Below are 16,667 nucleotides of genomic sequence, written 5' to 3'. Positions count from 1 at the left end.
TCTTCAAAGTTTTTCTTTGTCTCTGAGAAGGAAATGTTGAAACTTTCTCCCATTGCTCATAATTATGCCGTTATTACTGTGCTGAAAAGTTTCTGGCGAAGAAGTGCCAAGTTTGTTGTCTCCTTAATAATGCCCAGAGTGGGGTGTCTGGGTGTTTGCAAAAAGTGGTTTTAATTGCTCCACTCTGTTCGCTGCATTGGTAATAAGCAATGCCCAACGAGCCTATTAATGCTCAACAAACCTCTCTGAGTAAGATAATCATGAGAGGATTTCACCCCTTTCAATGAAAGGCTGAAAAATAAAAGCCTAGGAAGGAAGAACACATTAAGAAAAGGAAAATATACACATGCTTTTCCAAGAAGATTATGGTTTCTTAAAAAGTCGGGTTCCCAGCTGGGTATTTGAATCAAAGCAAACATATTTCCCTGGTAATACAAAGATTATCTTTTTCCTCTTCTGTTTCTGATGGGGAAAACTAAGATATGTTTCTTTGATTAGAAAACATCAGGGGGGAATTGGGAGGGATGACTTTATTATTACTAGTTTAAATTTGAATTCAGCAGTGACCCCTGCCTCTCTGAGTCTCCTCTACCTCAAGTTTTGATTTTTCGGAGGAAATGAGAACGGTTTTGGCTCCAACCCGACAGAGAGAGATTCAGCATTGTAGCATCACAAACTCCAGTCACATTTCCAACTCCGGCCCCTCCACGGTTGTGCACTGGAAACTCACTCTCCGGTGGTCGCAAATCCTCCTGCTTATGTTGCCACCCACCTGTAATCTTCCTCTCCTGTACTGGCACCTAACTTAATAACTAGTCTTCCCCAGTGACCGGAGCAAGGCCAGTCTCAGACAAACAGTGGGACAACAGAGAGATGGACTGTGTTTAGCCGAGAGTGACCCTACAACATCCCACAACGGTCATTTGGGGTTCTGCCCCACCGTTTGGCAGTTTTTTGCAGGACCCTTTCAGGGTCTTATTTTTGGCCTGGGTGGGTGGGAAAGGACCCCCTGCTGTATGGTGATGGTGGCAGTAGTGACAGCTACTGTTGCCACTTCTGCAGAAGAGGTAGATTTCTAGTAATTATTATTATGGTACCTGTTAAGCGCTTACCACGTGCCAAGCACCGTACTAGGTGCTGGGGTAAATATGAGATTATTGGGTTAGACAAAGTCTCTGCCCCTCATGGGGCTCCCAGTCTCCAAGTGGGAGGAGGAATAGGTATTTAAACCCCATTTTACAGGTGAGGAAACTGAAGCACAGGGAAGCTTAATAACTTGCCCAATGCCATACAGCACTAGGTAGCAGAGCCAGGATTAGAACTCAGGTCCCCTGACTCCCAGTCTCATGTTCTTTCCACTAGGCCACACCGTTTCCCAGAGACAACAGAGTCACTGCTATTGCCTCCCTTCTTGATCTTTCCCCAGAATAGAAAGACACATTTTCTGCCCTCAAGGAGCTTACACTGCAATGTCGAGGGGTTGCGGGGGGAGGGACCAACATGAAAGTATTTACAACTTTCAGTTGTGTGGACATGTATACCTGAATGCTGAGGGGAGATTGGGTAAAGTTCATAAGTGCTACAGTTGGTGTAAAGGAGGATATGGCTTAAGGACCCAGGAAAATTAATCAGGGAACGCTTGTCTTGGCTTGACTGTCTTCTTTCTACCCCATACGAGAAGTGGGCAGAGGTACAAAATGATGATAATAATAATGACATTTATTAAGAACTTGCTCTAGGTCAAACACTGTTTTAAGCTCTGGGGTAGATACAAGTTAATCAGGTTGGACATCCTTGGGGTCCCTTGTCCCTCGGGGGACTCACAGACTAAGAAGGAAGGGGAACAGGTATTGAATTCCCATTTTACAGATGAGGAAACTGAGGCAGAGAAATGAAATGACGTGCCCAAGGTCACCCAACAGGCAGGTGGTGGAGCCAGGATACCCAGGTCTTCGGGCTCCCAGGCCCGGGCTCTGTCCAGTAGGCCATGCTGCTTCGCTGGAAAAGGAAGCATGAAGGATTTGGGTTTGGTAGCATCAGTCATCTGCCTGGGAGCTACCAAAGAAAGTTATGAAACCTCCTTCTTTAGAGAGCTCATTCATCCCTCCTCTTAGGCCCACAGCACTTATCTAAATATATGTAATTTATTGATTTATATTAATGACTTTTAATTAATAATAATAATCTCCTCCCTCTACACTGTAAGCCCATTGTGGACAGGGAATGTGTCAGTCCATTGTCGTCTTGTACTCTCCCACGTGCTTAGTATAGTGCTCTATGTACGACTGAATGAATGAATGACTTCAGGATTGCTGGAATGGGCCCGGACCCAGCCCAGGGGTACCCGGTTCCTAAAACATCCCTGCTGGCACTGTGCAATCCCACTGGCATTAGGTTGGCTTGGAATGTTAGGTTTTTGTCTTGGGCAGACTTGGATCAACAATTATATTTGTTATGATGATTGCATCTTTCCAAAGTCTGCAAGTCGCTGCTGTGAGTGGCTCAACTGAGCTCTGTTTTCTGAGATCATTCATATCCCAGAGCTCAGTGAGAAATGCCCTCTGTGGGGAGCCACCACCTTAAGGGGCTCAAATTGAGGCACATCTGGTCTCAAAGTAGCCACTGTCAGAGAGGCAGCATGGTTCAGTGGAAAGAGCCCAGGCTTGGGAGGCAGAGATCATGGGTTCTAATCCCAGCTCTGCCACGTGTCTGCTCTGTGACCTTGGGCCAGTCACTTAACTTCTCTTTGCCTCAGTGACCTCACCTGTAAAATGGGGATTAAGACTGTGAGCCCCACATGGGCAACCTGATCACTTTGTATCCCCCCACCAGCACTTAGAACAGTGCTTTGAACATAGTAAGTGCTTAACAGATGCCATCGTTATTATTATTATAAATTAGAGAGAGATGAAAAGGGATTGTGAGAGCAAACAACTTAATTCCTCACAGGATTTGACAATCCCTGCACTTCCCCCTGCCCTGTGCCTGCTTGTTGCTCGTGATTGACAGGGAGAAAAGAGGGTGAGTGGGGCTGTGCAAACCTCCAGTACCAGAATCAATTCCACTGAACAGATTCTTTGTCCTCAGTGTCAGGAACGTGGCTCGTTCGTTCCCTTTTAGAGGTAAAAAATGTCGCTGATGGCCGATGATTTTCCACAGAATCCCAGGACTTAAATACCTTGGGAAATCTAGTTCAGCCCCTAAATTATGCTACCTCTTCTTCAGGGAGTACTAATTCTGTTTCTAAAATGTCCATCTCAATTTATTTTTATGAAGATCCCTCTCTGCCACTAGCTTAAAAAGGAGCCCAGTGTGGGTGGGAGGAGTTGTGTTGGGGGGTGATGTTTGAGGGTCTGGGGACGAGGACAGGAAGCCTGTTCCAGCAGCTCAAAGAACAAGGAGGAAGGGTGGTGAACAGGAAATATTTTCCTTTCATTCTCCTTAACAGGAAAAATGTCGTGTGCAGTGTGTTTTGCTGGATGTGAAGTTGCTACACTGATGGGAGGGGAGACAGACAACAAAACAAAACATATTAACAAAATAAAATAAATAGAATAAATATGCACAAATAAAATAAATAAACTCTGTATTATACTTAGCCTCCTGCCTATCCCAAGGCCCGTAGTACCCCCTTCAGAGAAGCCTGGGCTTGGGAGTCAGAGGTTGTGAGTTCTAATCCTGGCTCTGCCACATGTCAGCTGGGTGACTTTGGGCAAGTCACTTCATTTCTCTCTGCCTCAGTTCCCTCATCTGTAAAATGGGGATTAAGACTGTGAGCCCCACGTGGGACAACCTGATTACCTTGTATCTATCCCAGTGCTTAGAACAGTGCTTGGCACATAGTAAGCACTTAACAAATACCATCATTATTATCATTAATAATATAATAATATTATAATATAATAGATTAGAAGATATATATTATAATAATATGATAATAATTATTATCATTATTATTATTATTACTTTCCCAAGTCCAAGTATGGTGCTCTGCACACAGTAAGTGCAGAGCACTTACTTTGATCTCCTTTAGTGCTTAGCACAGTACATAGTGCAGTCCTTAGCGCTTAGTACAGTCCTTGGCACATAATACACCCTAAATGAGTATTGTGAGAAGCAGCCTGGCTTAGTGGAAAGAGCATGAGCATGGGAGTCAGAGGTTGTGGGTTCAAATTCTGGCTCCGCCAATTGTCAGTTGTATGAATTTGGGCAAGTCACTTAACTTCTCTGGGCCTCAGTTACCTCATCTGTCAAATGGGGATGAAGACTGTGAGCCCCATGTGGGACAACCTAATCACCTTGTATCCACCCCAGCGCTAGCACAGAGCTTTGCACATAGTAAGCGCTTAATAAATGCCATCATTATATTATGGGTCTCTGATTCCAGCACCGATCTCAGGTATTGAACCCATGAATCCCTGCCATTCCCCCAGGATGGGGCAGAAGATACCTGAGCCTCGCTCTGCATCTGCTCCTCACTTCTCTTGGTGCCCTTCCACCTGTTTCCTCACCTTGCAGGCAGGACCCAGGCAATAGCAGAATTACTATTGAAGGACACTGAAAGTGAGCATCATGGGAGGAGGTGTTACCCCGTTGTCCAAATCAGTCCTTGTCGGGATCTCTGACACCTCTAATGGTGGGTTGTCTTCTTCATCTTGATGCTGATGACTAACCTTGCCATGCTGCTGGGAAGTAGCCTCGTCATTGTCCTCATTTGGGGTGACCTTCACCTCCACACCCACTCGTACTTCTTCCTCAGCAACTTGTCATTCCTGGACCTCTGCCATTCATCAGCCTCTGTGCCCGTCCATCCTCCTGGACCCGAGCTGTCTTTCCCCCAGATGGGCATCTTCCTCTTCCTGGCCAAGAAGGAACACCATCCGTTCGTCGTCGGGCTTGCCACTCTTTGTTGCCATCTGCAATTCCTTGAGCTTCCCACTGATCGTGAGCCATCAGGTGCGTGGGCAGGTGGCGGCCACCTGGTGTGGCGGCCACCTGGTTGGGGGGGTACCCCTCCTGCCAACCGTCCTCCTCACCCTGTAGCTGCAGCTCTGCTTCCGTGAGTCCAACACCATCGTCTGCTTTGCCTGTGATGTCCCCTCCTTCATCAAACTGGCTGGTTCTCACCACCGCATTCCTGAGCTGATGATTCTCACCTGTAGACCCTTCGCCTTGCACCAGCCCTGCTCCTGCATCTTCCCCTCCTATTTCCACATCACTGGGACCGCCGAGCTGATGGAGATCTACCATGCCGAAGAAGACCAGCTATGCCAAAGGAGATTCACCATACCCAAGGCTAAGGCAAGCTCTTTGTCACCTTGGCTGAAAGGCAGATGAGGTCTTCTACTGGGTAAATTTCAGAGTAGGTGCAGATGACTCTGTCCTATACTAAATAACAATTTTATCAGTCAATAGTATGTATTGAGTACTTACTGAGTATACTAAGTGCTTGCAAGAATACAAGGTAATAGAGTGGGGAGACATGATTCCTGGGGGGCCTTGTGGATAAAGCACAGGCCTGGAAATCAGAAGGACCTGGGTTCGAATCCCATCTCTGCCACTTGTCAGTTGTGTGATTTTTCTGGGTGAGTCACTTAACTTTGCTGAACCTCAGTATCCTCTTAAGTAAAACTGTGATAAAACAACTGTCTTCCCTCCCCCTTAGCCTGTGAGCTCCACGTGGGACCCAGACTGTGGCTAATCTGATTATCTTTTACCTAATCTCAGCACCTAATAGAGTGCTTGGCACATAGACATCAAAGACTACAATAATTGCATCTACAATAATTATATAATACAATTAGTATATAATCATAATAATTCGTAAAGAGAAGTCTGAGTCCCCAAGGAAAAGGAGCAGCATGGGGTAGTGGAAAGAGCAAGGGGCTGGGAGCCAGAGGACCTGGGTTCTAATCCCAGCTCTGGCCCCTGCTTCCTGTGTGATTTTGGACAAGTCACTTCACTTCTGTGAAATGGGAATTCAATGCCTGTTCTCCCTCTTAGTTAGACTGTGAGCCGCATGTGGGACAGGGACTGTGTCCGATCAGATTAACCTGCATCTGCCCCAGCACTTAGAACAATGCTTGGCACAACGTGAGCACTTAACAAATATGATTATGATGACGATAATAATAATAATAATAATAATGATGTCCCCAGCAACAGCAGTCCCTCGCAGAACAGAGGCAGGGCCGCTTTCTCTTTCCAAATGTCCTACTGTTACCACTGCTTACCCGGGAATCTTCTGCCCAGCTACAGTCTCACTCTGTCTGCACAGCACAAAGGTAAATAAAGATTTGGAGTTCTCCAGCTTGGTTATCCACTCTGATCAAGTTCACTGGATAATTACTCAAGTTCTACATCTCTGGGTAGCCCAGCGAAAGGAAGTATAAGGGCTTTCCTCAAACTTGAAAATCTTCATTAATCTCAAAGCTCATTTCTGATTTCCCTCTCCTAGTTTTCAAAAACAACTTGGGAATTCTGAAGGGACTTGAATGTCGGGGTTTGAGGGACTGTGGGACTCTGCCAGACTATATTTTGTGATAAATTCCTGTCTTCAGAGTAGAGTGGAAAACGGTGGCCTTCTGGCTTTTCAGGTCTTTAGAGACTTTCCTCTCCCAATCCTCATCCCGACTAAAATCCCTCATCCCTTTCCAGCCCCATTCTCCAAATGAAAATTTGTCTCCATAGGCTCAGACCATTATTGAAAAGTTATTTTCTAACTATAACTGACATAATTGTCCACCCTCCCTTGCATCTAGTAACCAAGTTAGTCTCTGTAAACAGTTTCACTTGCACGTATCAGAGACTCATTACAAGAGAAAAAAAAAGACTCTGCTTGGCTTTAATGATTTACAACTGAAAAAAAGTATCATTTCCTCAGAGGGCACATCAACACATTGCTGGTCCCTTCAATCCACTTCCCATTGGTGGAATTTCGCTGCATATTGGGGATATGATCCCTGAAGTCTCCTGAAGGCTGAAATCATGAGCTCTGGGGTCTTCTTGAAATATTGAATGTCTTCCTGTTCTAGGTAGTGGATTTGGATTTCCAAGATATGCAGGTTTTTCTCTCAAGGTGAGTGCAAGAACCAGTATCGTATCCCTCTGGCCAGTTGATCTAAGCTATATTATATTAAATCATCTTCATTGTTTGCTTTGGAGAGTGTAACGTATCAGCCAATCTTAGAGAGCAGATCTGGCCTCATATCATTTAAAATTTTGAAGTCAAGGTAAGAGATACATATCTTAAGATATGTAGGAGTAGGTAAGAGTATAAAATACTAGTCACCTTCCCCTAAAAAAAAATGACCATGATACAGTGTTGAATGTACTGCTTGAATTTCTAACAAATTGGGATTTGATGTTATTACATACTAGACTATAAACTCATTGTGACCAGGAAACATGTCTGCCAACTCTGTTGTACTCTCCCAAGTACTTAGTACAGTACTCTGCACATAATAAGGGCTCAGTAAATATCACTGATTGATTGATTCCCTCTAAGTGCCCTACAAATATGGAGTCAGCTTTTAAAATTAGAAAATGGCGTTACTAATCATTTGTTTTGTTTCTTAGGGTTACTTCATGGATTTAATACAGGCAAACAAATTCATCGCTGGACGTGCACAGATACCGTTTCTCCTGCTGGGTCTGTGAGGACCCAAAGAAAAACCGACCAATCTGACCACCCTTAAACCAGGCTGGGCTGGATGCTTTGGTGACCCACCTCTGACCAAAGGCTATCTTTGGATTTTATTGTTACATTGAAAGGACTACATTTCCAGCAGCAGTTACCTCGGAAGCTACAGAATTCAGTGAGTGCCTGGTCTCCTTCACAACCTGAAAGCCCATTCCAGTTTTTTGATTTTTTAAAAAAGCGATCTAATTCATTTCCTTCCCACCTCTCAAATTAATGGAGGACTTTACATTTTAATTCTAGATGGTAACCATTGGGAATAAAAATATCTGCACTATCTTGTATTTCCTACAATCACCCCTGGAATTCCATTTGGCTGACTCACTGGAGAGTCGGTAGTTCCTTTGAAATGAAGGTGATTGGTGTCTGACAGCTCCAACTGGTGAAGTCAGACCAAATCTGTGGCTTCCCAAATAGGCACAGCTATCTTCCAAACTTTTAACATACTGTAACTCAAGGTACATTTTTGCATAAGATTTTAATGCATTTTCAGGCTAAATATCACTTAAGAGAAATGGGATGTTATTTTGTGAGACAACCATGTTGGCTGAGCTTAGAAAACAGCCTTCTCTTCACATCCCCTCCCCCCACCTCCGCCACCAAAAGAGTTAGTGAAATTAAGATATTACATTCATCCTGTATCTCTGGGCTTCTAAGGAGTGAAAGAACATCAAGTGCCCAGGAGAAGTATTAATAATATTAACTTTAGTATTTCTTAAGCGCTTACTATGTGCCATATACTGTACTCAACACTCCCACATGGGCTCACAGTCTAAGTAGGAGGGATAACAGGTATTGAATTCCCTTTTTGAGAATGAGGGAACTGAAGCACAGAGAAGTTTAGTGATTTGCTCAAGTGGAGAAGCTGGGATTAGAACCCAGGTCCAAAGGAGTTCACCTAATAACCCATTGAGCAGCTTAGATTTCATTGAATGAGAACATATTTTTCTTTATCTATCAGTGCACTCAGAGGCAGTCCTCCCTCACCCCCACCCCCAAAAAAACCCAACATAGAAATCATTTTTAGTCTAGGAGGGGACGAGATTGGTGATTAGAAAAATCTTCTCTCCCTCTGTATTTATGATCTTAGTTTCTGCACTGGGGGAGTCTTTCCATCAGCACATGTAACCATCAATTCTCAAAAGGGTTAAAAACACTGGATTTAGGAAAATCCATACTCCAGAAATGGTCTCAGAGATGGAAAATCTGGTTAAATCGAACTTGGCTGAGAAGGGTTCTAGGATGTTTGCTCTTCAAGCAAATTTTTTCAGCTAATTTCCCCATCACTGGATAGAGATTCAGCTTATTTTGATTATCTCTGAAAAGTGAAAGGCTAAATTAAACTAACCTCTTTGGCACTAATTTCCTTCAGAACTTGGAATGCTGAAGGTTACCCAGAGGTACCACTTTCCTAGTTGGTGATTTACTCATTTGAAAGAAAGAAAATAAAAACAGGAGGAAACAGTAGTGAGAACTTCAGTTCCACCCACTACAAAAAATGCAGAGACATCACTTACCTTTCCTGATCAAGAAAACCTTAATTCCACCCTAATTTGAACTGCCCTCAGTGACCTAATGACCTCAAACTAGAGACCAGGTTATCAACAGATCCCAGTTCTGAGGAATACACAATTTTGTGGTGAGTGCCTCCTGGAAACTATACCATCTGCTCCTTGCCAGATGATGGCTAATGACCAGGAATCCTGGGGACCACTCCAAGTAATTCCCATCCAGCCCCCTTAGAGTCAGAACTCATTGGGCTTGGACTTTCTAAAATTCAAGCTCTCTTTCCTTTGTCTTGGTTCCACAGGTAGGAGAAAATGAATAAACTGAGAGGGGACAACTACACTGAGGTCACAGAATTCATTCTGGTTGGATTTTCCCATCAGCCCAAAAGTCAAATCATTTTCTTCTGTATCTTCCTCCATCTCTATCTGGGAACTGTTGTGGGAAATATCCTCATCATCATGGTAGTGTGGAAAGAGCCTCGACTTCATACCCCAATGTATTTCTTCCTCTGTAATCTGTCCTTTGTTGACCTGTGTTCCACCACCACCAATGTGCCTCTGGCCCTTGTCAACTGCCTCAGAGACTGCCCCACTATCCCCTACAATGACTGCTATGCCCAAATGACCATCTCCCTCTTCTGTGGCATCACCGAGTGCTGCCTACTAGCCATCATGGCTTACGACCGATTCATCGCCATATCGAACCCCTTGCATTACACGCTGATCATGACAATGAGGGCTTGTTTCCAGATTACCGCTACTATGTGGATAAGTAACTTCCTGCTGGCCCTACTTCCTGTGGTCACTGTACCGGTTCGATTTTGTGCAGGGCGCAATGTAGTAAACCATTTTGTATGTGAAGTGGAAGCCGTCTTAAAGTTGGTCTGCTCTGACACCACTGTCAGTGAGATCCTGATGTGGCTAAGCTCATTCTTCATCTTGCCCCTCCCCTTTCTGTTCATTCTCCTCTCTTATATCCGGATTGTGGTGGCCATCTTGAAAATCCCCTCCACAGCTGGGCGGAGGAAAGCTTTCTCCACCTGTGGATCGCACCTGACTGTGGTGACCATCTACTATGGGACCCTCATCTCCATTTACCTCAAACCTCAGAACAAAGACAGAAAAGACCAGGACAAAATCATCTTTATATTTTATGGAATAGTGAGCCCCATGATGAACCCTCTCATTTATACATTGAGAAACAAGGACGTGATAGGAGCCTTGAGAAAAGCAGCTGGGAAAACCACGCAAGTAAGGCTTTCAGTGTGAATTCTATGACATATAATGTTGAGTTGAGGCTGACTTGAGAAACAGGTATAATTCATAATAGGACAGAAATGAACTACAATTGATCTGTAAGATCATTTCGAGGGCCAGGATTCTAAGTCTGGCTCTTCCACTTGCTGTGGGATCTTGGGAAAGTCCCTGAATTTATCTATGCCTCAGTTTTCTTATCTGTAAAATGGGGATTCCATACCTATTCTCTGTCCTACTTAGACTGTGAGCCCAATGTGGGACAGAGACTGTGTCTGACATGACTATCTTGATTACCCCAGTTCTCAGTACACTACTTGGCCCATTAGTGCATAACAAATACAATTATTACAAAGTACATATTGTGGCTTACTCAAAAGAGCACGGGCTTGGGAGTCAGAGGTCATGGGTTCTAATTCCAACACTGCCACTTGATGGCTGCATGAGTTTGGGCAAGTTATTTAACTTCTCCATGCCTTATCTGTTACCTCATCTGTAAAATAGGGATTAAGAGTGTTAGCCCCAAATGGGATAACCTGTTTACCTTGTATTTGCCCCAGCTCCTAGAACAGTGCTTGGCACATAGTAAGTGCTTAACAAATACCATCACCATTATTAGTAGTAGTATTAGAAATTACCTAGTTATATTAATGTCTCTCTCCCACTCTGGAATGTAAGCTTACTTTAGGCCAGGAACGTGCTGCCAACTCTCTTGTATTGAGCACTCCCAAGCACTTAGGAAACTGTGCTCAGCCCATAATAAGTGCTTAAATACCACTTTTGTTATTCTTCCCGGGATAGGGAGGGGTGGGGGTTGGAATTGTGTTGGTGTGTCTGTGTGTCTCTGTCTACGTGTTTTCACTCAGCATGGAGCAGCAAAAACCTGAGGCCTAGCAGAAGTAGAGATTCCTAGTGAGTTGGAGAGGGTGCCCTACAACTGGACAGAAAGGAACAAGGTAACTGAAGGCTACCTCCAGTCCCTGGAGCCCACTAACCCCCTCCCTCCGCCTCTTCGTTTTTCCTCAAAATTCTCCTCTATTCCTAGCCCCCAGCAGACCAGGGGCTTCCCAAGCTGGAACCTGTCTAGTGGCCAATGGCCGAGCTCTCTTGAAAATAGGAAGATGGGGCAATTCTCCCCTTATGGGGGACCCCCTAGGATGGAGAAGCAGATCTTATAATTCCCTTGATTAGGGGAATTAAAGAAGCTGACCCCAAAGAAGGGAAACTCAGAGAGGCTGGATGGTTACCCACAGACCTAAATACAAGGGACCTAACTAGCAATAAGAACAGTGGCATTTTATTTCAGAGATAATCTCTCGGGTGAGCCCAGTCGGGTTAATGAAGTCCAAAGAATGAGAGGTTTTCCCCTCTAATTCCCCCCTTTCAGGATCTGGAGTAGGTTTTGGGGGAAGTTGGGAAGGGGAGACAACCAATTGTAAACCCAGCCACATTTGCTCTCAGCTTCAGTCCAAGGGACACCCACTACACCAATTGGGAGAAAAACGCTGAAGTCATCTTGGCCTAGGCCAGGGCCCCTCCACCCCCCTTCATTGCTGCATGATGCTCTCCAACTGTTCCTCCAGGGCATTGAGCTGTGGAGAGATAGATGCACAGAGGAAACAGGAGGCATTTCTGGAGGCCCTCTGGTACCTGATTTGGGGGAAAAAAAAAATCTACCCCAGCAAGAAACTTCTCCCAGACCTACATTTCATCCCAACTGCAAGCCTAGAGCCAGTCTTCTGGGACTCATCCAGTGGTTCTTTGCAGTTTGAAGTGCAGATGGGGGCGAGAAGGGGCCATCCTGAAGCTATCCAGCCAAGGGGTCAGGTTTTATTCCAGGGAGGCAGAGTGGAAAGAGGGAGAGTCAGAAGGCTCAGATTCTAGTCTCAGTTCTGCAACGTGACTTGGGGCAAGGCGCTGAGGGAACTGAGGCACAGAGAGGTTGGTTGAGAGCCCTGACCCCCGGCTTTAGTTCTGTTCCAGTGAGGTCCTTGGATTAACCCCAGGATTCCCATTTGTTAGCCTTCAGCATGGTAACCTCCCCTTCCGAGCTCTGAACTTCAAAGCCACCCTCCGCTCCTACCCCGATGACCGTCGATGCCCATTTTCTCACATCATCTGAAAGACACTCCTCTGGCGAGGGAGGAGATGCACATGGAGTTTCCCATGTAGACTTGGCCTCAGCTTCACGACATTTCACCCCTTCCTGGCTCTGTGCTAACTTCTGAGGCTGAGTCTTCCCCTTCTCCCTGCCCTCTGCCAGTGGGAGTTGGCATTTATCTCAAAGAGATGAAGGAAATGCAACACCTAGAACGACAGAGCGTTAGTGTAACGGAATGGAGGAAAGGCCAGGAAACTCGGCTCCGGAGATGGTTCTGAAAACCGACTAGGCCAAGGCTCACTCTGCCTGAGAACCCCATTGCATCATTATAATTATAATTATTAACCATATTTATTGAGCGCTTACTATGTGCAAAGCACTGTACTAAGGGTTTAGAAGAATACAATATAACATCAAACACATTCCCTGCCCACAGCAAACTCACATTGGCCCCGTCCCCTCCTAGGTCCCTAACATCAGTCCCCCTTCACTGTGCCTTTCTGTGGATGCTTTTATGTTTTTTTATAATAATAATGATAATAACAATAATAGTATTTGTTAATCACTTCTTATGTGACAAGTTAATCAGGTAAGACACAGTCCTTGTCCCACATAGGGCTCACAGTCTTAGCCTCATTTTACAGATGAGGTAACTGAGACACAGAGAAGTTCAGTGACTTGCCCAAGGTCACATAGCAGACACATAGTGGTGGAGTTGGAATTAGGACCCAGGCCCTTCTCACTCCCAGGCCCGTGTTCTATCCACTAGACCATTCCCCACCCCACCCCCCCAACCTCTGCCCTACCTCCTTTCCCTCCCCACAGCACTTGTATGTATTTGTACAGATTTATTACTGTATTTATTTTACTTGTACATATTTACTATTCTATTTATTTTGTTAATGATGTGCATATAGCTAAAATTCTATTTATTCTGACGGTTTTGACACCTGTCTACATTCATTCATTCAATCGTATTTATTGAGCGCTCACTGTGTGCAGAGCACTGTACATGTTTTGCTTTGTTGTCTGTCTCCCCTTTCTAGACTGAGCCCGTTGTTGGTTAGGGATCGTCTCTACATGTTGCCGACTTGTACTTCCCAAGCGCCTAGTACAGTGCTCGGCACACAGTAAGCGCTCAATAAATATGATTGAATGATTGAATCATCATCATCAATATTTATTGAGCGCTTGCCATGCAGAACACTGTACTAAACGCTTGGGAAAGTACAATACCTCTTGGCACCCTTATCTCGCCCCTGGCCCCGTTCTGCTGGTGACTTTTATTCCCTTTTTTCTCGGTCCAGTCTGTGCCCCGGACCTCTCGGCTGACACAGTGGCTGGGAAAAGCCTGGGGGGTGAGGCAGGGATGGACTAGGGAGCGACGGTAGAGCAGGGGGGTCTTTTACAGGGACGGGGGAGAAAGGGAGGGAGGAAGGGAGCTCTCATCACTCCCTCTGCACCCCGCCTCACCCCAAACCCGATCACTGAAGACCGACCCAAAATGTCCACTCTTAAAGCAACATTGTGCTCTAATGGAAAGAGCACAGGGCTGGGAATCAGGGGACCTGGGTTCTAATCCCAGATCTGTCACTTGTTTGCTGTGACCGTGGACAAGTCATTTCACTTCTCCGGGTCTCAGTTTCCTCATCTGTAAAATGATGATTCAGTATTGCTTAGTCTATGAGCCCTGTGGGGGATATGGATTGAGTCAGGTTTTCTGAGTTTTTTGTGGGGGGGGCGGGGGAGGAGAGGTGGATGTTTAAACACTTACTATGTGCTAGGCACTGTTCAAAACGCTGGGGTAGACAAAAGCTAGTCAGGTTGGATCCTGTCCATATCCCACATGGGGCTTACAGTATTAATCCCCATTTTACAAATGAGGTAACTGAAGCCCAGAGAAGGAAAGTGACTTGCCCAAGGTCACACAGCAGACAAGTGGCAGAGTGGGGATTGGAAACCAGATCCTCCTGATTCCCAGGTCTGTGCTTTATCCACCAGGCTACATTCCTTCTCAAGTCTGATCAGAGTACCATCTGATTAGTCTATATCTACCTCGGGGTTTAGCGCAGTGCTTGGCACAGAGTAAGTGTTTAACAAATTCTAGCACTGTCATTATTATTATTAAGGAGGTCACCCTTCCCCGGGGATAGAGCTGGCTTCCAGGAGGAGGAAAGTGGGGTGTAGGTTGGTAGCCCTTGGCTGCCCTTCATCTCAGCCTACCTCCAGGAAAAGGGGTTCGGAAGCCAAAGGGGCAAAATAGAGAAGGGGATGGGGAGAATAGTAGGGCCCTCATCATTCACTAACCAAACGCCTTGGGCGCCGAAGAAACTGCATAAAAAGTGGCTTGGATTCGTCTCTACCTGTTCTGGGAGAAGATGAGGTGCAGTCAGGAATCCCAGGGAAGTTGTGGGGATGCGTTGTAGCCCGGGGAGAAAAACAGATTTCCTTTCATTTATGACTCTGCCTCAGCCCTGTCCCGGCCCCCAGAGCAGCAGATATTACCCACAATCCTTGATCAGGGACCCTTTTTATTTTTATACATTTATTTATTGCTTGCACATGTTCTATTTGCTGTCTCATGTTATGGATTTTTTCAGGTGACTCTAATGATTTTTATGAGCAGGTATGCAGCACAAACAAGAAACGCTTTATTGAACTTCAGCCAAGAAGCAGACAGGAGCTACTAGAATTTCAGAGGAAATCAATCTTGTTTAATCAATCGTATTTATTCAGCACTTATTATGTGCAGAGCATCTTACAGAGCACTTGGGAGAGAACACTGCAACTGAATTAGCACACACGTTCCCTGTCCATAAAGAGTTTACAGTCTCCCTTTCAAATGAAAAATTCCTTGCCAGAATCTTATATCAATTCATTAAAAGTATTTATTATATACAACAGAGTCGGGAAACACGATTCCTGCCCTCGAGAAGCTTCCAGTCTAGAAGGGGAGATATGGCTAAAGTTAACAGCCCTGTACAGTTCACACTACATGCTGGATTTCAGGCGTGTTATTATCCCAAGAATGCATGCCGAGTCCTTTTGATATTTTAGTATATTTTCATTTTACCATGGCAAAATTAATCTTTAATTTGAAGAGTTATGGATAATAAGCCATCTATAAGAGTACTGAACGCAGACTTTTTCTAGAACCCCTGAGAAATTAATGACATGAGCTTATATTTTTCACACAGTTATTAACCTTTTAGAAATTCATTTTCATTACAGAGATTAATTTTCCCATTTTGATATATATTTTTATGGAGCATATAAATATTCCAGGCAGGAAAACAAACCAAAAGTATTCCTACCACATTAAAACTGAAAACTGTGGAGTCAAGCCATACACAACTCTGCTCACTATTACAATTTCTCAGAGTTTCTCACACTCCTGTCTTTCAGCATATCGGATAACATTAAATTACAACAAAAGAAATCCCTTGCTCAGGTGATAATCACTTCGTTAATATGACCGGGAATAGGTTAGCACTCGTAAACTACCCTTCTTCACAAGTACCATAGGAAGAGTCATAATAATAATAATGATGGTATTTATTAAGTGCATACTATGTGCAAAGCACTGTTCTAGGTGCTGGGGACGTTACAAGGTGATCAGGTTGTTTTACGGCGGGGGTGGGGGGCTCACAGTCTTAATCCCCATTTTACAGATGCGGTAACTGAGGCCCAGAGAAGTGAAGTGACTTGCCTAAAGTCACACAGCTGACAACTGGCAGAGTGGGGGGGTTTGAACCCATGACATCTGACTCCAAAGCCTGTGCTCTTTCCACTGAGCCATGCTGCCATGGAAATACCCTACTTTTCTCTCCTTTTTTTTTCTGGTATTTGTTAAGCACTTTTACCATGTGCCAGGCACTGTGCTAAGCGCTGGACTAGACACAAATTAATCAGGTTGTTCACAGTCCCTGTCCCACATGGGGCTCACAGTCTTAATCAGCGTGGTTCAGTGAAAAGAGCCTGGGCTTGGGAGTCAGAGGGCATGGGTTCTAATCCCTGCTCCACCACTTGTCAGTTGTGTGACTTTGGGCAAGTCACTTCACTTCTCTGTGCCTCAGTTTCCTCATCTGCAAAATGGGGATTAAGA

General features: G+C 44.9%; 1 protein-coding gene across 1 annotated transcript; it reads left to right on the top strand.

The window, feature by feature from the left end:
- Positions 1-9,519: 9,519 nt before the first annotated feature.
- LOC119929573 (olfactory receptor 13H1-like) lies at positions 9,520-10,476 on the top strand. The gene has a single exon (XM_038747746.1). The coding sequence runs from the start codon at positions 9,520-9,522 to the stop codon at positions 10,474-10,476; it is 957 nt and encodes a 318-aa protein (XP_038603674.1).
- The last annotated feature ends 6,191 nt before the right edge of the window (positions 10,477-16,667 follow it).

This window comes from Tachyglossus aculeatus, chromosome 6 (assembly GCF_015852505.1).
Source record: "Tachyglossus aculeatus isolate mTacAcu1 chromosome 6, mTacAcu1.pri, whole genome shotgun sequence".
Lineage (NCBI taxonomy): Eukaryota > Metazoa > Chordata > Mammalia > Monotremata > Tachyglossidae > Tachyglossus > Tachyglossus aculeatus.
The sequence above is the reverse complement of the archived record's forward strand: the minus strand, read 5'-3'. Positions and strand labels throughout refer to the sequence as shown.

What these genes read in the sequence shown, in the direction of transcription:
- LOC119929573 (XM_038747746.1), top strand. Translation starts at nt 9,520, where the DNA reads ATGAATAAACTGAGAGGGGACAACTACACTGAGGTCACAGAATTCATT.